Source organism: Hyperolius riggenbachi, chromosome 3 (assembly GCF_040937935.1).
Source record: "Hyperolius riggenbachi isolate aHypRig1 chromosome 3, aHypRig1.pri, whole genome shotgun sequence".
Classification (NCBI taxonomy): Eukaryota; Metazoa; Chordata; class Amphibia; order Anura; family Hyperoliidae; genus Hyperolius; species Hyperolius riggenbachi.
Window position 1 is genome coordinate 226,845,880 of NC_090648.1, and position 20,701 is coordinate 226,866,580.

Sequence of the window (20,701 nt, forward strand, 5' to 3'; positions counted from 1 at the left end):
CTAGATCCAGGCAGGGCTGTGCAGTCAGAGATTAAGTCAGAGCAATTTTTGGTACCCCAAGTCGGAGTTGGAGTCAGTGATTTCATAAACTGAGGAGTCGGAGTTGGAAGATTTTTGTACAAAATTCACAGCCCTTGTAAGTATTAGACTAAGGAGTCGGAGCCATTTTGGGTACTCGGAGGTTTCATAAACTAAGGAGTCGAAGTTGGAAGATTTTTGTACCAACTCCACAGCCCTGCATCCAGGTAACTGAAAAGGTTTTAGAAGACCATAGCATTATTTATAAAGCAGTGATTTTCATGTTCTCAATTTTGTTTTTTTCATAACTTTTATCATGTTAAACATAAAAAGGGTGATTAGATTTTTGACAGTGGCAATTACTGCTTTGAAAGCTGAAGCGTAATTACCCTAAAGTGGTGATTCAGAACTCCATTTACTTGAATAGAATAAATTGCTAGAAACAGTAGCAATATGCAGCCTGCAGACCTGGATTGCACAGACTGCCACTACTTAGGCTAGATTCACAGTGGAACGTTGCACTGTTAAAGAGAAATCGTAAACAAGAATTGAACTTCATCCCAATCAGTATATCAGAATGTAAATCAGGGAGAGGAAAGATTTTACAATGGGCAAACACTGACTAAATCATTTATACATGATTATTGTAAAAATGAAGCACTTTTTTTTATTACATTATTTTCACTGGAGTTCCTCTTCAAAGTCGCAATGCAAAATTACAGCACAAAACAAGGTTGCAGTGCACATTAAAGTAGGTACAGTGAGGCATACAGGCAATGAAAAGTATGCTTCCCTGCATTGGTTAATGTGTGCATTTACAATAGCATTAACATTGCAGTGCGGTAAACTGCGTTATAAGACTTTACTAATTCAGGACAATAACGTCCCACTGTGAACGTAGTCTTAAAGTGTCAATCTGTATTAACATCTTTGAAATAATCTGCAATTTCTTATGTGAAATAATAATTTAATAGGATAAGACTATAAAAACAATACAATGAAAATTCTACAAATCCGTCAGCAATATTTCACAATGGTGTAAAAGTGGACAAACTTAATTTCCTCTGTAGCAGCATATAAAATATAACAGACTTTTTCTGCCAGCTTTATTCACATAATGGGCTCAGGTATCACTTCTCACTCATATTCGATGCATTAACTTCACTTAGGAACCAAATAAAGTTTAAACCTTAAGCTTGAAGATGTTTCAGTCCTTTGGAGTCACAAATAAGTCAATGGCTACTGGTAACTATATGCATGCCTGATGATATGAACTTCAGTGGATTTGGTGGTCAATATCACAGAACAATAGATCCAGCACTGTAATCAGCTCTCTGAACACCATCTCACACAGCCTTCAGTGACTCGCTGTCTTCAGATGCCTCCTCCTTATGAAGTTGATCATCGGGCTTCTCCAGCTCAAAGTTCTGGAAAATGAGAAAACATGATAAATAGAAAAAAAAATATCTTGACCTATCGAATGATATAGTATAATAGAATAAAATAGCATGTATTATGGTAGGTCTAGATTCTATCCCAAGTCTTCTTTCCCAGGGTCTACTGTCATATTTGCAGAGGTAGTTACCCCCACCTCCTGAGCAGAGGTACGAATGAGCCCCTGTCCATAATATTGGACAATGGTGCTCTACAAAGGGAAGGGTGAGGCTCTGTTGCCAACACATGTTGCCAAGTGCCCCTTAAATTTTGTGGACTATGCGGTCTGGTATTGATAAGATAACTGAGCCCCACACTGAGGGGCTTTTAGTTGTTCCCTTTGCAGGAAAGGAATTCAGTCAATAGAGTTTTGGGAAAGGGATGGAGTAGGAAATGTTATTTTACAAAATCTCTCTCTCTCTATATATATATATATATATATAGTTGCAAAAGTATTCGGCCCCCTTGAAGTTTTCCACATTTTGTCACATTACTGCCACAAACATGAATCAATTTTATTGGAATTCCACATGAAAGACCGACACAAAGTGGTGCACACGTGAGAAGTGGAACGAAAATCATACATCATTCCAAACATTTTTTACAAATAAATAACTGCAAAGTGGTGTGTGCATAATTATTCGGCCCCCTTTGATCTAAGTGCAGTCAGTTGCCTATAGACATTGCCTGATGAGTGCTAATTACTCAGTAGAGTGCACCTGTGTGTAATCTAATGTCAGCACAAATACAGCTGCTCTGTGAGGGCCTCAGAGGTTGTCTAAGAGAATATTGGGAGCAACAACACCGTGAAGTCCAAAGAACACACAAGACAGGTCAGGGATCAAGTTATTGAGAAATTTAAAGCAGGCTTAGGCTACAAAAAGATTTCCAAAGCCTTGAACATCCCACGGAGCACTGTTCAAGCGATCATTCAGAAATGGAAGGAGTATGGCACAACTGTAAACCTACCAAGACAAGGCCATCCACCTAAACTCACAGGCCGAACAAGGAGAGTGCTGATCAGAAATGCAGTCAAGAGGCCCATGGTGACTCTGGACGAGCTGCAGAGATCTACAGCTCAGTTGGGAGACTCTGTCCATAGGACAACTATTAGTCATGCACTGTACATAGTTGGCCTTTATGGAAGAGTGACAAGAAGAAAGGCATTGTTAACAGAAAGCATAAGAAGTCCCGTTTGCAGTTTGCCACAAGCCATGTGGGGGACACAGCAACCGTGTGGCAGAAGGTGCTCTGGTCAGATGAGACCAAAATGGAACTTTTTGGCCAAAATGCAAAACACTATGTGTGGCGGAAAACTAACACTGCACATCACTCTGAACACACCATCCCCACTGTCAAATATGGTGGTGGCAGCGTCATGCTCGGGGGGTTAATCTCTTCAGCAGGGACAGGGAAGCTGGTCAGAGTTGATGGGAAGATGGATGGAGCCAAATAAAGGGCAAACTTGGAAGAAAACCTCTTAGAGACTGCAAAAGACTTGAGACTGGGGCGGAGGTTCACCTTCCAGCAGGACAATGACCCTAAACATAAAGCCAAGGCAACAATGGAATGGTTTAAAACAAAACATATCTATGTGTTAGAATGGCCCAGTCAAAGTCCAGATCTAAATCCAATCGAGAATCTGTGGCAAGATCTGAAAACTGCTGTTTACAAACGCTGTCCATCTAATCTCACTGAGCTGGAGCACTTTTGCAAAGAAGAATGGGCACAGATTTCAGTCTCTAGATGTGCAAAGCTGGTAGAGACATACCCTAAAAGACTGGCAGCTGTATATGCAGCAAAAGCTGGTTCTACAAAGTATTGACTCGGGGCTGAATAATTATGCACACCCCACTTTGCAGTTATTTATTTCTAAAAAATGTTTGGAATGATGCATGATTTTCGATCCACTGCTCACATGTACACCACTTTGTATTGGTCTTTCACGTGGAATTCCAATAAAATTGATGCATGTTTGTGGCAGTAATGTGACAAAATGTGGAAAACTTCAAGGGGGCCGAGTACTTTTGCAACCGTGTGTGTGTGTGTGTGTGTGTGTGTGTGTGTGTGTGTGTGTGTGTGTGTGTGTGTGTGTGTGTGTGTGTGTAAATTTTCAACAAATTTCCCCCCCCCCCAAAACTGTTTTTTTTTCTAGATCTCACTACCTGATGCACCCAAAGCAGTCTAAGGCCAGAAACCCACTCGGAGCGATTTTCTGAGCGCTTTGCAATTTGAAAGCTCTTGCTGATCTAATGCTATGGGTGTGATCCCACCTGAGCGATGTAATTTTATGAAAAATCCCCCATAGCATTGCATTAGCAAGAGCTTTTTCAAATCACTAGCCATTAGAAATCACTCCTAAGTGGGTTTCTGGCTTAATGTTTTACGTGTAAACAAAAAAAGTGTTTCGAAATGGGTATAAGTTTGCATTTTACCAGAGCACACTACGCACATTCATATTAATGCAATATATTGTGTGAAAGTGTGTGACTGTAGAACATTATATTCCAACTAACAATCACTGTACCCCTTATACTGTATGTTAAAACTGGCCATGGTAACAAAAGGGATAGAAATGGATTTGTTGCATGTTGTACAGGTAGGTACACACTATGAGATGTTTTGGCAGTTTTTTACTGTCAGATCCATTATTTCCAACATGTCCGTTTTGATCTCCTATTGTTTTCTGATCGATTTCCGACTGTTTTCTGTTCACTTCTATCAGAAATCGATCTGAAAACGATCAGAAATCAGATCAGACATATTGGAAATAATCGATCTGACAGTAAATCTGTCAGAAAATCTCATAGTGTGTATCCAGCATTAGACATTAAATAGCAATCACTCCAAGATTAGAGTAAGGTCAGGAACAATAAGAAGACACCCTAGAAAAAATCAGTGTGTAATTTGGTTTCAAAAATTGAGCTGAAGTTTGGCCATTAAATGTTCTGTATGCCCAGTCTGGCATGCACGTTTCAAAAAGAAAGTAATACACAATATTTAAAGGAGTAGCATCTCACCTCTAGTTCCCGCATTACTTCATCTAAAAAATCCCTTGAGTCTTGTTTGTATGACACTGCAAGTTTGATAGCATCTGTAAACAGCTAAAAAAAAAAAAAGTAAAGCCATTAGTAGAGCATACTAATTCATGTAATCCTCCCATTTAGCAAAAACGAACATTGATTTTTTTCATTCATTTCCCTGCAGATTCTATCAAACGAAAACAGTCGCTTAAAGGGGCCCTATGGCGAAAAATTGTAAAATATAAAATATGTGCAAACATATGTGCAACAAATAAGAGGTACATTTTTTTCCAGAGTAAAATGAGCCGTAAATTAATTTTCTCCTATGTTGCTGTCACTTACAGTAGGTAGTAGAAATCTGACAGAAGTGACAGGTTTTGGATTAGTTCATCGCTTTATGGGGGGGGGGGGGGGAGGGGAGGGGATTCTCAGGGATTTATTTATTTTCAAAAGCACTTTGGAAAAAAAACTGTGTGGTGAGCAGGGAAGCTGGCCAACATCATTGCTTAAATCCTTTTTAGGGAATATCTTTATAAAGAATAAAAGCCTTGCTGAGAATCCCCTATGAAGAGATCGACAAGTCCAAAACCTGTAGGTAATGTCAGAATTCTACTTCTTGCTGTAAGTGACAGCAACATAGGAGAAATGTAATTTATGGCTCATTTTACTCTGGAAAAATCGTACTTATTTGTCAATGTTTGCACATATTTTAAATTTAATTTTTTTTTCGCCATAGTGCCCCTTTAAAATGGCCCTTTGATGGAATTTCAATCAATTTTGGCTAAAAATTTATTACATGCATCGATTGGACAGAACGGAAGATCTAGGTCCACAGGGGTGGGGCAGGAGCAGCAGTAGATTGACAGCCTATAGTGTTACACTGCATTGTGTAATTTGATTGATTTTGAATAGATTCCCTGCCAGAACAGGGGCGTAGCAATAGAGGTCGCAGCGGTCGCATGCGCGACTGGGCCCGGCTCCTGAAGAGGCGGGGGAGGGGCCCGGGGGGGGCCCATGTCTTTTTATAGTGCGGCCCGTGCGCCGTGCGCGCTATTGGGAGGGGGGAGCCGCAGCCGCGGGGAGGGCAGCCCGACCTCTCCCTTCCTTCCTCTCCCCGGGGCCCCCCCCCCCTCAGATGCAGAGTGCGCGGCGCACGGAAGCGCTGTAGGCTGAAACTCACCTCCGTCCCTGCGTTCCAAGCGCCGCTGATCTCCTCTCGCTGTATAGAGGTTGTTACACACTGCTTCCGGCTAAACAGGAAGCAGTGTGTAACAACATCTATACAGAGCGGGAGGAGACCAGCGGCGCTTGGACGGAGGTGAGTTCTGCCTACTACAGCGCTTCCGTGCGCCGCGCACTCTGCATTTGAAGGGGGGGGGGGGGCCGGGGAGAGGAAGGGAGGGAGAGGTCGGGCTGCTCTCCCCGCAGCTGCGGCTCCCCCCTTCATTATGGGGGGGGGGGGACCTACCTACCTACCTAATCCTGGGGGGCAGCTACCTACCTATCCTGGGGGGGCAGCTACCTAATCTAACCTATCCTGGGGGGCAGGGGGCAGCTACCTAATCTATCCTGGGGGGCAGCTACCTACCTAACCTATCCTGGGGGGCAGCTACCTAATCTATCCTGGGGGGCAGCTACCTACCTAACCTGTCCTGGGGGGGCAGCTACCTACCTAACCTGTCCTGGGGGGGCAGCTACCTACCTAACCTATCCTGGGGGGGCAGCTACCTACCTAACCTATCCTGGGGGGGCAGCTACCTACCTAACCTATCCTGGGGGGCAGCTACCCACCTAACCTATCTGGGGGGGGGGCAGCTACCTAATCTAACCTATCCTGGGGGGCAGCTATCTAACCTATCCTGGGGGGCAGCTACCTAATCTATCCTGGGGGGCAGCTACCTAATCTATCCTGGGGGGCAGCTACCTACTCTAACCTATCCTGGGGGGCAGCTACCTACTCTAACCTATCCTGGGGGCAGCTACCTAATCTAACCTATCCTGGGGGAAAGCTACCTAATCTATCCTGGGGGGCAGCTACCTAACCTATACTGGGGGGCACCTACCTCATCTAACCTATACTGGGGGGCAGCTACCTAATCTAACCTATACTGGGGGGCACCTACCTATCTAACCTGGGGGCACTTACTTGTCTAACCTGTATTTGGGGCACCTAGCTAGCCTATACAGGTGGCAACTATACTGGCTACCTATATTGGAGGCACCTACCTAACTAACCTATACTGGGGGCACCTACCTATCTAACCTATGCTGGGGACAACTATTCTGGCTACCTATATTAGAGGCACCCACCTAGCTAACCTGTACTGGGGGCACCTATCTATCTAACCTATACCGGCGGCGCCTGCCTATCTAACCTATACTGGGGGCAACTATACTGGCTACTTATGCTGGAGGCACCTACCTGGCTAACCTATACCGGGGGCAACTATACTGGCCTACCTATGCCTGGCTACCTATACTGGGGGGACCTATAGCTGGCTATAGGGATTTGGATATGTGTGTGCGTCGGGTGTTGCCGGGGGAGGGGGGCTGTTGCCGTGGGGGGGGGGGGGGCCACATCCAGATTCCGCATCGGGGCCCAGAGGTTTGTAGCTACGCCACTGTGCCAGAATCTATAGAAAATCCATGCACTGTGTGTGGTAGCAATCCCTTCATATCAGAGAAGAAACAATCATTTTGGAACATTGGGTGTAAATGTATGTATGTATAGTTAGCTTTACCCAAAGGATTAACAGGTAAACAAAGCTGAACGGTGGCTTACCCTGCACATGGCTAAGTTTTCTGAAGGCAGTTACTTAGCCTATAAAAAGCGCTAAAAGTGACATAAAGTTGCCACCAAATGTGGAAGCCCAGCAAGGAGAACTGTTACTTGGAATTAGGCCAATCAAAATCAGCATGAAGTGCATCTGATCAGCCCAATTCTAAGCTTCAATGAATGTGCATTCTAGCTGGAATTACTGGCATCTCTCTGACAAGTTCTTCAATTGTTACTGGCCTTGCTGCTATATTCCTTAGGAAGTGGTATGTGTGACCTTGTCCTTGCTTTGTTTCCCCCTGCTGGTCCAAACTTATCCTAAGTCCTAGCTACAAATGACTTACCTACTTTTCAATTATGCACAGAACAATCACATTCAAAAGAGGAAACAAAAACAGGACTGTAAAGGAAGATCAATTGCACTAGGATTTGTTCATGCTACAATTGTCCATTTCTTCACAACGATCAATATTAAAGAAAACCTGAACTGAAAATGAAAAGTCAAAGCAAACTTACACACATCATACTTACTTCCCATGTAGTCTACTCATTCATCTCTTTCTCCTCTCCCGCGCCCTGTTTGTCCACTGTGATCAATGAAATTCTCCGTCCTCCATTTTGAAAATGGCCGTTACCCCATAAAAGCTTCCTGGTCAGCACACTGTTAAACTGTAATATCACCCATATGAGCCATAGGGAAACATTACCTTGATCATCTGTTGTCCTCTCAGTTATAACTGACAGCAACTGATAGATTTCAGTTCTGACAAAATTTTGTCAGAACTGGAAGAGATCGTTGTCAGAAGAAAATGGTGAGCTTCTGAAAGGAACTGATGGCGAGGAAAGTATGTAATACTGATTTACAGGTGCATCATGTGTTTATTTTAAATATTTTGACTCACTTCAGGTTCCCTTAAAAGTCCAAACAGTGAGGAGTGTACGGCCACCACATACGTTACAAGGCACATAGACATATTGACAAAATCTGACTATTTAGCAGGGTGTCACCAGATGATGAAGACATTCATTTGGAGTATCAGTCCACCTTATGATCCAGGCATTTTTGGAAATGGGAGGGGAAATAAGCATTAAACTAGTAGCAGATTATGTTGGCAATGTATTTCGGGAACAAAGAGGATAGGCCATGATTTTCAAGTGTGTCTGATCAACTGTTCTTTAGTTATTCCCATATACCTTCCACTGTTGCCCAGTCTGGTAGCAAAACTACTGGATGTTGTGCCAGTTATACAAGTTGTATGGGTGTGTTCACACAGACAGATTGCCAAAGTGACAAACATGATCAACCTCATTGAGTGAAGAAATATATATCACTCATTATCACTTATTGGTGACCTAAATACATACAAAGTTAGCAACCTAAAGGCTCATTGTCACACAAAAGGCACAGATGCTTTAAAATAGATAATTTTTCACATGGCCTGTTTTCACCTCGCACAACAATTAAAGTTCAGAGGAATAAAAAAAAAATATTTTTTTTTTCCTGGATCTGATTGGGTATTTGAAGTGAAAGCAGGCAAAGTGAAAATTTACAGCATAAGGCCCTTGGTAGGCTAAAACCTGCTTTAGTTTACACACTCGGGTGCTTTTTGCCTGCGATTCGCACTTTGCTGATCGGCGATCCTGCAGAGCCTGCCTGTGAGAACGGAGAGAAGACTGAAGCTGCGGCGAGGGACAGAGAGACCACTAGGGGCTGGAAGAAGCCCCAGGTAAGTAAAGGTCGTTTATTTAACTTGCCTCGTATGTCCTTTAAAGGGACTCCGAGCTCATCTAAAAAAAAAAAGTTGTACTCACCCGGGGCTTTTTCCAGCCCAGTGCTGGTCGGGAGGTCCCACGACGGCGTCCTGGCTCCTCTCCTACTCCCCGCTCCGGAATGGCTGACCGGCCGCAGCCCGGGCGACACTCGCCCGAGTGTCGGGCTGCTCCTTCCGCGTATGACGCGGCTGACGTCACACGCCGGCCGCCTCGCGTCATCATGGCGGCCGGCATGAAAGTACTGCGCATGCGCGATTAAAGCGCGCATGCGCGGTACTGCCACGCCGGCCGCCGTGATGACGCGAGGCTGCGGCCGGTCAGCGATTCCGGAGCGGGGAGTAGGAGAGGAGCCAGGACGCCGTAGTGGGACCTCCCGACCAGCACTGGGCTGGAAAAAGCCCCGGGGGAGTACAACTTTTATTTTTTAGATGAGCTCGGAGTCCCTTTAACAGAACTGTTTGTAAAAAGCATGATTATACGGTTTGTTATTATACATTATAATCTCATTATAGTAAACGGATTTAGTAAATATTCGGGTTTAGTAAACTAAATGTCCAGGTCCTGGCCAAGCACCATTATAACGCTATGGAAGTAATGCTTTGTACAGTAAACCCTGATATAATAGAACGTCTATTATAGCAAACCTATTTTTTGGCCCCTGTGGTATTCAGTATCCAGCTATAGTGTAAAGTAGGGAGGCAAATGCATCATACTTTAGTCGGAGACCTGTGGGTTGGGGTCCATGGACGGGCTGACAGCCAGTTGTAGCCTGCTCGCTACCTGCACACCACTCTGGGCCTGTGTGGATTAACCACTTCAGGACCGCCCCCAGCCTATGGGCGGCGGCAAAGACCGGGCCTAAATGACCGCAATACGCCCATCGGCGGGGGTGGCGGCGGGCGTTGTTAGGCGGCGATCGCGTTACTAGCACCCGGATCGCCGCTGCCCGTATGTATAATAGGCTTTGTAATGTATACAAAGCCTATTATACAGGCTGCCTCCTGCCCTGGTGGTCCCAGTGTCCGAGGGACCACCAGGGCAGGCTGCAGCCACCCTAGTCTGCACCCAAGCACATTGATTTCCCCCCCCCCTGCCCCCTGATCGCCCACAGCACCCCTCAGACCCCCCCCTCCCCACCCCCCAGACCACTGTTAGCACCCAATCACCCCCCTAATCACCCATCAATCACTCCTTGTCACTTTCTGTCAACGATATTTTTTTTTTAACCCTAAACTGCCCCCTGCTCCCTTCTGATCACCCCCACCCCTCAGATTCTCCCCAGACCCCCCCCCCCCCCTGTGTACTGTATGCCTCTATCCCCCCTGTAATAACCCACTGATCACCTGTCAATCACCCATCAATCACCCCCTGTCACTGCCACCCATCAATCAGCCCCTAACCTGCCCCTTGCGGGCAATCTGATCACCCACCCACACCAATAGATCGCCCGCAGATCCAACATCAGATCACCTCCCAAGTGCAGTGTTTACATCTGTTCTCTCCTCTAAACACTCACTAATTACCCATCAATCACCCCCTATCACCACCTGTCACTGTTACCCATCAGATTAGACCCTAATCTGCCCCTTACGGGCACCCAATCACCCGCCCACACGCTCAGATTGCCCTCAGACCCCCCCTTATCAATTCGCCAGTGCATTATTTACATCTGTTCTTCCCTGTAATAACCCACTGATCACCTGTCAATCACCTGTCAATCACCCATCAATCACCCCCTGTCACTGCCACCCATCAATCACCCCCTGTCACTGCCACCCATCAATCAGCCCCTAACCTGCCCCTTGCGGGCAATCTGATCACCCACCCACACCATCAGATTGCCCCAGACCTACCCTCAGATCACCTCCAAAGTGCATTGTTTACATCTGTTCTGCCATCTAATCACCCACTGATCACCCATCAATCAGCCCCTGTCACTGATACCCATCAGATTAGACCCCTATCTGCCCCTAGGGCACCCAATCACCCGCCCACACCCTCAGAACACCCTCAGACCCCAGCCCTGATCACCTCGCCAGTGCATTGCTTGCATCTATTTCCCCCCTCTAATCACACCTTTAGACACCCATCAATCACCTCCTGTCACCCCCTAGCACACCTACCCATCAGATCAGGCCCTAATTTGCCCCGTGTGGGCTCTTGATCACTCGGCCACACCCTCAGATCCCCCTCAGAGCCCTTCCGATCACCTCCCCAGTGCATTGATTGCATCTGTTTTCCCCTCTAACCACCCCCTGAGACACCCATCAATCACCTCCTGTCACCCCCCTAGCACTCCTATCCATCAGATCAGGCCCAATACAACCTGTCATCTAAGAGGCCACCCTGCTTATGACTGGTTCCACAAAATTTGCCCCCTCATAGACCACCCGTCATCAAAATTTGCAGATGCTTATACCCCTGAACAGTCATTTTGAGAAATTTGGTTTCCAGACTACTCACGGTTTTGGGCCCGTAAAATGCCAGGGCAGTATAGGAAGTTGGAACCCCACAAGTGACCCCATTTTAGAAAGAAGACACCCCAAGGTATTCCATTAGGAGTATGGTGAGTTCATAGAAGATTTTATTTTTTGTCACAAGTTAGCGGAAATTGATTTTAATTGTTTTTTTCCACAAAGTGTAATTTTCCGCTAACTTGTGACAAAAAATAAAATCTTCTATGAACTCACCATACACCTAACTGAATACCTTGGGGTGTCTTCTTTCTAAAATGGGGTCACTTGTGGGGTTCCTATACAGCCCTGGCATTTTAGGGGCCCTAAACCGTGATGAGTAGTCTAGAAAACAAATGCCTCAAAATGACCTGTGAATAGGACGTTAGGCCCCTTAGCGCACCTAGGTTGCAAAAAAGTGTCACACATGTGGTATCGCCGTACTCAGAAGAAGTAGTATAATGTGTTTTGGGGTGTACTTTTATACATACCCATGCTGGGTGGGAGAAATCTCTCTGTAAATGGACAATTGTGTGTAAGAAAAAAAAAAAATCAAAAAATTGTCATTTACAGAGATATTTCTCCCACCCAGCATCTGTATGTGTAAAAATACACCCCAAAATACTACTTCTCCTGAGTACGGCGGTACCATGTGTGGCACTTTTTTGCACCCTAAGTGCGCTAAGGGGCCCAAAGTCCAATGAGTACCTTTAGGATTTCACAGGTCATTTTGCGACATTTGATTTCAAGACTACTCCTCACGGTTTAGGGCCCCTAAAATGCCAGGGCAGTATAGGAACCCCACAAATGACCCCATTTTAGAAAGAAGACACCCAAAGGTATTCCGTTAGGAGTATGGTGAGTTCATAGAAGATTTTATTTTTTGTCACAAATTAGCGGAAAATGACACTTTGTGAAAAAAACAATTAAAATCAATTTCCGCTAACTTGTGACAAAAAAATAAAATCTTCTATGAACTCACCATACTCCTAACGGAATACCTTGGGGTGTCTTCTTTCTAAAATGGGGTCATTTGTGGGGTTCCTATACTGCCCTGGCATTTTAGGGGCCTTAAACCGTGAGTAGTCTTGAAACAAAAATGACCTGTGAAATCCTAAAGGTACTCATTGGACTTTGGGCCCCTTAGCGCAGTTAGGGTGCAAAAAAGTGCCACACATGTGGTATCGCCGTACTCAGAAGAAGTAGTATAATGTGTTTTGGGGTGTATTTTTACACATACCCATGCTGAGTGGGAGAAATATCTCTGTAAATAGACAATTGTGTGTAAAAAAAAAAAAAATTGTCATTTACGGAGATATTTCTCCCACCCAGCATGGATATGTGTAAAAATACACCCCAAAACACATTGGCTATCATTCATAAAGCATTCCCGCATGCGGAAATGCGTAATACCGCTGACTTTACCGACCACCGAGCAAGTTGTGTATTCATAAAGCCTCTTTCCGTATGCGGAGCTGACATTCCCGTGCAGAGTGACAACGTACCGCCTTGTGCAGTGTGGATACGCAGGTATCCAGAAAAAGTTGCAAAATGCTCATTCATAAACATTTCCGCATAGCGGTATGCGGAAGGGGATTACCGATCCCCTGGCTGTAGCGGGAAGCTTGCGGAGTCCTTGTAAGTGAATGGGACGGACCTCCCACACAGCAGCAGAGAGAACACCGCATGGAGGGACTCGGCCAGCTTTTCTGTTTCCGCATGCCTACCGCCCGCCTGCCGACACCATTCTCCAGAAAACCTCCGCACTGCTACCGCCCCAGGCACAAAGTTTATGAATGACCACCCAGAAGGCACAACTACCGACGGCGGTATTCTCCCGCACGGGTTCCCCTTACCGACAGCCTGTTCATGAATGATAGCCATTATACTATGTCTCCTGAGTACAGCAATACCACATGTGTGGCACTTTTTTGCAGCCTAACTGCGCTAAGGGGCCCAAAGTCCAATGAGCATCTTTAGGCTTTACAGGGGTGCTTACAATTAGGCACCCCCCAAAATGCCAGGACAGTGAACACACCCCACAAATGACCCCATTTTGGAAAGTAGACACTTCAAGGTATTCAGAGAGAAGCATAGTAAGTCCGTGGCAGATTTCATTTTTTTTGTCGCAAGTTAGAAGAAATTGAAACTTTTTTTTTTTTTTTTGTCACAAAGTGTCATTTTCCGCTAACTTGTGACAAAAAATAAAATCTTCTATGAACTCACCATGCCTCTCACTGAATACTTTGGGATGTCTTCTTTCCAAAATGGGGTCGTTTGGGGGGCATTTATACTATCCTGGAATTTTAGCACCTCATGAAACATGACAGGTGGTCAGAAAAGTTAGAGATGCTATAAAATGGGAAAATTCACTTTTGGCACCATAGTTTGTAAACGCTATAACTTTTACCCAATCCAATAAATATACACTGTATGTTTTTTTTTTTTATCAAAGACATGTAGCAGAATAACTTTTGTGCTCAAATGTATAGGAAATTTTACTTTATTTGAAAAATGTCAGCACAAAAAGTTAAAAAAGTCATTTTTTTGACAAAATTCATGTCTTTTTTGATGAATATAATAAAAACTAAAATTCGCAGCAGCAATCAAATAGCACCAAAAGAAAGCTGTATTAGTGACAAGAAAAGGAGGTAAAATTCATTTAGGTGGTAGGTTGTATGAGCGAGCAATAAACCGTGAAAGCTGCAGTGGTCTGAATGGGAAAAAGGCTCTGGTCCTTAAGGGGCGAAAAGACTGTGGTCCTCAAGTGGTTAACTCAAAAGAACCAGCCGGGAAACTGTGCAAACTGCTGCCTGATTAACAAGGGCATTGCCTGTCATCTGTCACTTGCTTGTGCATGGCTGCAATGCTACAGTATCATTCAGGCTGCACTAAAATGTGAACAGAGGAGCACACTATAAGTACTGTACCAGCATTAACTGGTGAGACCTATGCTTCCTGTGCAAGCTGTTGCGCGATTATTGCATGCAAATCCCTGCATATTGAGCATTGTGCATTGTGATCTAGCTTAGGTACTTTCTGTGCTTGCCGAAACATTGCAGAAAAAAAATATATACCCTCAATTATTGGCTGAATAATACTGATACAGTACTGTAGTTTACTTTATGTGCTTGAGTATGACTATTTCTGATAAAGTAGACTTCTGTTATAGTAAACCACTTTGTCTGGTCCCTTGGAGTTTACTATAAAGGGATTCTACTGTAACAACAAGCTGATAAGGTTGCAAAGGAAAACACAGGCTGCTTTGTTTTGAAAGAAAAAAAAAATGGAAAACTAAAGAAATTTGAGTTTCAAAAACTGCTCTCACCTCATTAATTTTATGAGGAATCTTACATTTTTATCAACTTTTGTGTAAAATACAATTTTCAGGCCAATAAGCTTTTCTGAATTAAAGGCAGTATGATCTTACTTTTCATACCTTAATACATTTTTTAACTTGCTGAATGCTGAAAAGCTGTCCCAATAATTAGGGGGGATATAAAGTTATAGCTCATTTAGTCACCAATCACAGACAACATTACCTTTACTACATTAGTGCCATCTGCAGCAGAAACAAAGTAGAATGGCAGGTTGTGCTTCTTAGCAAAATTGAATCCCTTCTGTGTGACACGCAGATCAGCTAGAAAGTAAACAAGAGCATATTAATACACTGCTAGTAAGTCTGTAAGGGGCATAAGCAGCATACTGGGCCTGGCTGCAATTTGCAATCCTTCAGCTTACTATGTGACCACAATTATGAGGTGGGATGTGATCTCATGCTGCGATGCAGCCATGACGTGCAGAAACCTTGGACTATCTTAGCTGCTGCACATAGGAAGCTACAACAGGCCCCAGTGAAATAAACAGGTAACCATGCACATTTCTGCATTCAATGCTTGGCCATCTGGTCAGGTGCATATTTTATTTATGAAATAAATACGCTCTAGTCCTGCTGGCAAGTTGGGTAATTGCATAGGGCACAGAACGAAAGAGAATCCCCTATGAAGAGATGGGATAGTCTAAAACCTGTCGCTTCTGTCAGATTTCTACTACCTACTGTGAGGGTCAGCAACATAGGAGAAAAGTAATTATGGCTCATTTTACTCTGGAAAAAACATACTCCTTATTTGTTTGTTTGCACATATTTTAAATTTTACAATTTATCGCCACAGTGTCTCTTTAACCGATCAGTGATCCCCCCTGCAGATAAACGATTAACGCTGTAGCCAACAGCAGTGAACATTCATCTCTCCCCACACTGCAAAAAATCGCTATTGCAATGCTGCAGCCGGATCCTCGGTGTTCAGCTCTTCACTTAGCCCTACACTGCCAAATATCTGGGTCTTGGCTTGAGGATTTCATCAGGCCGAGACCTATGTATTCGGCAGTACAAGTGCAGAGCTGAACACCGAGGCTCTGGCTGCAGGATCATCGTTGAAACTAGCAGAGGTGAAAGACTCTTTTTCTAGCAGCTTTGCAACGTCTTTACAGAGGTGGGCAATGCCTAATGAGAAAGGCTGTTTATCAGAAGGGGGCTGCCTAAAGGGGGGGAAGAGGACAGATCAGACTACACTGGGGGGTTGGTAGGCATACCTGGAAATTTATGGGGGGGGGGGGGGAACTTAAAGGGGCTCAGAGCTCACTGCAATAAAAAAGGATTTATACATACCTGGAGCTTCCTCCAGCCCCATCCGCTTGGATTGCTCCCACACCGCTGTCCTCCACTTCCTGCAGCTCTGATACCGGGTCTCGTCGCTGCTGTCAGTCGGAGCCAATCTGACGTAAGAGATGTGTGCCCTCTACAGGGGCTTGCAAAAGTATTCGGCCCCCTTGAAGTTTTCCACATTTTGTCACAATACTGCCACAAACATGAATCAATTTTATTGGAATTCCATGTTAAAGACCAAAAACCATTTTCTCAGTTCAAAGGGAAAAGTTTACACTGTAGCAAAAATGCCCCTATGCTTCAGAATCAAATATCGTCGCCATAAATTGTAACAGGAACATACTTAAGTTTTGTGATAAAACAGTAGTAATGGCCAAATAAAATGTGTGGTTTTAATTTAAAATAGGATTTTTTTTAGTTTAAAATGGAATTGGTAAAAACTGAAAAAATAAAGTATTTTTTTCTATTTTTTTCCCTATTTTTCCCATTAATTTGCATAGAAAACGGATAGTGAGAGATGTGTAAAAGAATCCAAGGATCAGCCCATCCTGGTGAATCTGAGTTCTGCTGGTAGCAATGTCTTAAGGCAGACAATGCAATGGACACTGCACACTGCTGGGTTCCACGAATGCAGACTAAGGAGGACGCCGCTTCTCCAGATAAGGCACACAAAAGCTTGCTTGGCCTTTGCAAATGCTCATCTGGACAAAGAAGAAGACTTCTGGTCTTCGTGTTATGGTCAGATGAAACAAAAATTGAATTGTTTGGTCAAAATGATGTTTCCTTCATTTGGCATAAAAAAGGAGAAGCTATCAACCCAAAGAACACCATCCCCACTGTCAAATATGGTGGTGGAAACCTAATGCTTTGGGGGTGTTTTGTGGCCAATGGACCAGGGAACCTAATCACAGTAAACAGCACCATCAAAAAAGAGCAATACATAAGGATTCTCAACGTCAACATCAGGCAGTCTGCAGAGAAACTTGGCCTTGGGCACCAGTGGACCCTTTCAGCATGACAATGACCCAAAACACACAACAAAATTGGTGAAGAAATGGTTAGCAGACAACAAGAATAACATTTTGGAGTGGCCCAGTCAGAGTTCTGACTTGAATACAATTGAGAATCTGTGGAGAGAGCTAAAGATCAGGGTGCTAGCAAGAAGACCCTCCAACCTGAAAGATTTGGCGCTCATTGCTATGAATGGGCAAAAATACCTGTGGAGACACGCAAAAAGCTGGTCTGCAAATATAGGAAGCGTTTGATTGCTGTAATAGCCAATACAGGCTTTTTTATTGCTTATTGAGAAGGGTATGAATAATTTTGGATTGGACACTTTTTGCTCAAATGTAAATTAAAGCTGAGAATTTTTTTCCCCACACTAATGCCTCTTGTACATCCTCTTATTATCTTTCGGGAGACACCTATGTCATTGGCTGTCAAAAAATTACTTGCTGGTTGAATAAAAGTAACGTTAAGCCATAATTTGCCAGGGGTATGAATAATTATGGGCAGCACTGTATATATAGCTTAAAAAGGTTGTAAATTAAAGAATGCAAATACAGTATTACTGATCAGAGCCCAATTTTAAGTTTGCTTACATTAAAGTAAACTATTATTTGAGATAAGGGACATGGGTTACGATGCCAGATTTTTTATTTTATTTAAAAGCAGTTACAGTAAATAATGTTAAACATCATATTTTCAGTAAACGTTTTTCATTGGCGGGATGTGAAAACATATACTGGTATACATTTTTTTTTTGAAGGTACAAAAACATCTTCTGTGGTAAAACTCAGGAGAAAAGTTTACCTAGGGCCTCAGTCTTACTAAATACTGGCTTACCATCAATCTTGTTGGCCACAACAATACAGGGAATTTCAGGCCTGTACTCTCTCAGCTCCTTGTACCAACTGGACAAGTTCTTGTAAGTAATTTTCCTTTGCACATCAAATACCTGTGTATACAAAAAGAACCACAACACACCCGACTTGAGTTACTTAAGAAAATATAATTACATATTTAATAAGCAATATAATTCAGCACTGGAAACAACCTCAGGGTTTAAAGAGGAACTCCAGTGAAAATAATGTAATAAAAAAGTGCTTCATTTTTACAATAATTATGTATACATGATTTAGTCAGTGTTTGCCCATTGTAAAATCTCTCCTCTCCCTGATTTACATTCTGACATTTACCACATGGTGACATTTTTACTGCTGGCAGGTGATGTGAGTGGAAGTATATGCAGTTGGACCCAGCTGCCCCGTCAGGCTTGATTGCTGCCTCCTGGATCTTCAGTAACGGGTCCCAGTATCGTGGCCAGTCGGGGCTTACTGCGCATGCACGGCCCGGGCGTGCGCGCCTGCCCCACCGCGTTCCCTTCGCTTGGAGCTTTCTGCGCCTGCACAGTACTACTGCGCAGACGCAGAACTCTCCTGGCTGCAGGAGCGAGACGGGACAGCCGCACTGCGCATATTCCAACTGGTCCAAAATACTGTGACCTATTACTGAAGATCCAGGAGGCGGAAGATGGCACCGAGGGAGTGATCAGGCTGGATGAAGCCCCAGGTATGTATGAATTTTTTTTCTAACATCTCTGGTACACTTTAACTACTTCAGCCTTCAGTGTTTTTTCACCTAATGCACCCGAGCAACTTTCACCTCCCATTCATTCGCCAATAACTTTATCATTATTTCTCACAACGAAATGATCTATATCTTGTTTTTTCCGCCACCATTTAGGCATTCTTTGGGTGGTACATTTTGCTAAGAATTATTTTATCCTAAATGCATTGTAATGGGAAAATTAAGAAAAAAAATGGAAAAAAAAACATTTCTCAGTTTTCAACCATTATAGTTTTAAAAGAATACATGCTACCATAATTAAAACCCACGTACTTTGTTTGCCCATTTGTCCCGGTTATTACAACGTTTAAATTATGTCCCTATCACAATGTATGACGCCAATATTTTATTTTGAAGTAAAGGTGCATTTTTTCAGTTTTGCATCCATTACTATCTTCAAGCCCATAATTAAAAAAATAACATTAATATACCCTCTTGACATACAGATTAAAAAAAGTTCAGTCCCTAAGGTAATTATTTATATATTTTTATGCCATTTTTTTCATTTATTTTTTTCTGCAAAAGAAAAAAAAAATGGTACTATGGGAGAGTGTGGAAAGGAAGCAATTGATTTTACATGTAAGTGCGTGTAGAAACGTATTTATATGTAAATTTTACTATTTTGCCACGAGATGGCCTTTTTTTTCTATCCTGCAAGCGCGCGATCACGCTTACAGGAAGTGAAGGCAGCGGTGCGGGAGCCGCAGCAGAGGGGAAGCAGCCTTTTGGATGTAGCAGCCAAGGCAAGCCAAAGCAAAAGGTTTAAATCACATGTGTCGAACTCCAGGCCTGGAGGGCCAGATCCATGCCAATGTTTAGGATGGACTGAGAAAGAAAGGAATGTGTTCTACCTGATGGACCCCACCTTTCATGATTCAGACCCATCAATTCATTTGAGCTGTATCAAAAATGTGTGAGGATCTCGGCCATCGTAGGACCGGTTCGACACACCTGGTTTAAATGGTTAAGGGAAATCTGAGATGGGCAAATTAAAAAAGAGGCCTTCTCCATTCCCATAAGCACCGATACATTCCTTGCCGTCCTCCCAAGTGCCTCCGTTCACCTGGTATTGGTCCAATGAACTGGCTCAGGCACGCCAGGCGGGCTATTCTGCGCCAGATTACCCGGACCATTACCAGGCAAACGGAGGTGCTTGGTAGGACGACAAGGGACGCATGGGTGCTCATGGGGTTGGAGGAGGCCCCAGGTAAGTATAAAATCTTTTAGTGTACTTATCTCAGATACGCTTTAAAGGGTACCTGAAGTGAAAGTGATATGGTGACTGCCATATTTATTTCCTTTTACACAATACCAGTTGGCTCCTCCTTGGGTAAAAATTTATTAAAGCGATAACACTTACTGCTGAAGAGGGAAGCCACAGAATCCTAATGAGGCTTCCCTCGGTTCTAATGAGCCCCCCATTGCTGAGTGCGGCTCCCCCCTTTCACATTGGGGCCATGCAGCTCTTCTTCCTGGTTCCAAGTGCTCTCAATGGCCCCCAAGGCCGCCTGCGCAGTCGCCCATTGTGCTCTCTTGGAACCAGGATTTGTATTGTCGCTAATCTTCCGAGGGCCGCGCTCAGCGACAGGGGACCACAGAGTAGTGAGGGAAGCCTCATTAGTATCCTGAGGCTTCCCTTTCTTTAGGTAAGTATCTGACTTGGTCTTTTTTAAAGAGTCCAAGATGGGCTCAAAAGACAAAAAAAAAAAAAAAAGTAGGCTACCTGATCCGCAGGCTGAGCGGATCAGGAAACTGCAAAAAAGCAACTCCGATGGGCCGCAATGGCCCACTTTCACTTTTGTGACCTCTGGGTCACGACGCTGCAAGGAGAGACTGTGTCTCTCACAGCATGCAGGAAGGTGGGGGAGCGGCCAGGGAGAGAGCGAGCTGCCCAATGGCAGCTCTGGAAACCATACAGGAACGTTTTGAA

At 44.0% G+C, this 20,701-nt stretch overlaps 1 protein-coding gene across 1 annotated transcript in view; it reads right to left on the reverse strand.

Moving 5' to 3' along the window:
* Nucleotides 1-1,110: 1,110 nt before the first annotated feature.
* LOC137563445 (rab-like protein 2A) overlaps nt 1,111-20,701 on the reverse strand; it is a 40,961-nt gene continuing 21,370 nt past the window's right edge. The window contains exons 6-9 of the mRNA XM_068275882.1: nt 17,989-18,100; nt 15,020-15,117; nt 4,473-4,556; nt 1,111-1,445 (exon numbers count right to left, since the gene is read on the reverse strand). Coding sequence (XP_068131983.1) covers nt 1,365-1,445; nt 4,473-4,556; nt 15,020-15,117; nt 17,989-18,100 — 375 coding nt within the window. The 3' untranslated portion in view covers nt 1,111-1,364. The remainder of the gene's footprint in view (nt 1,446-4,472; nt 4,557-15,019; nt 15,118-17,988; nt 18,101-20,701) is intronic.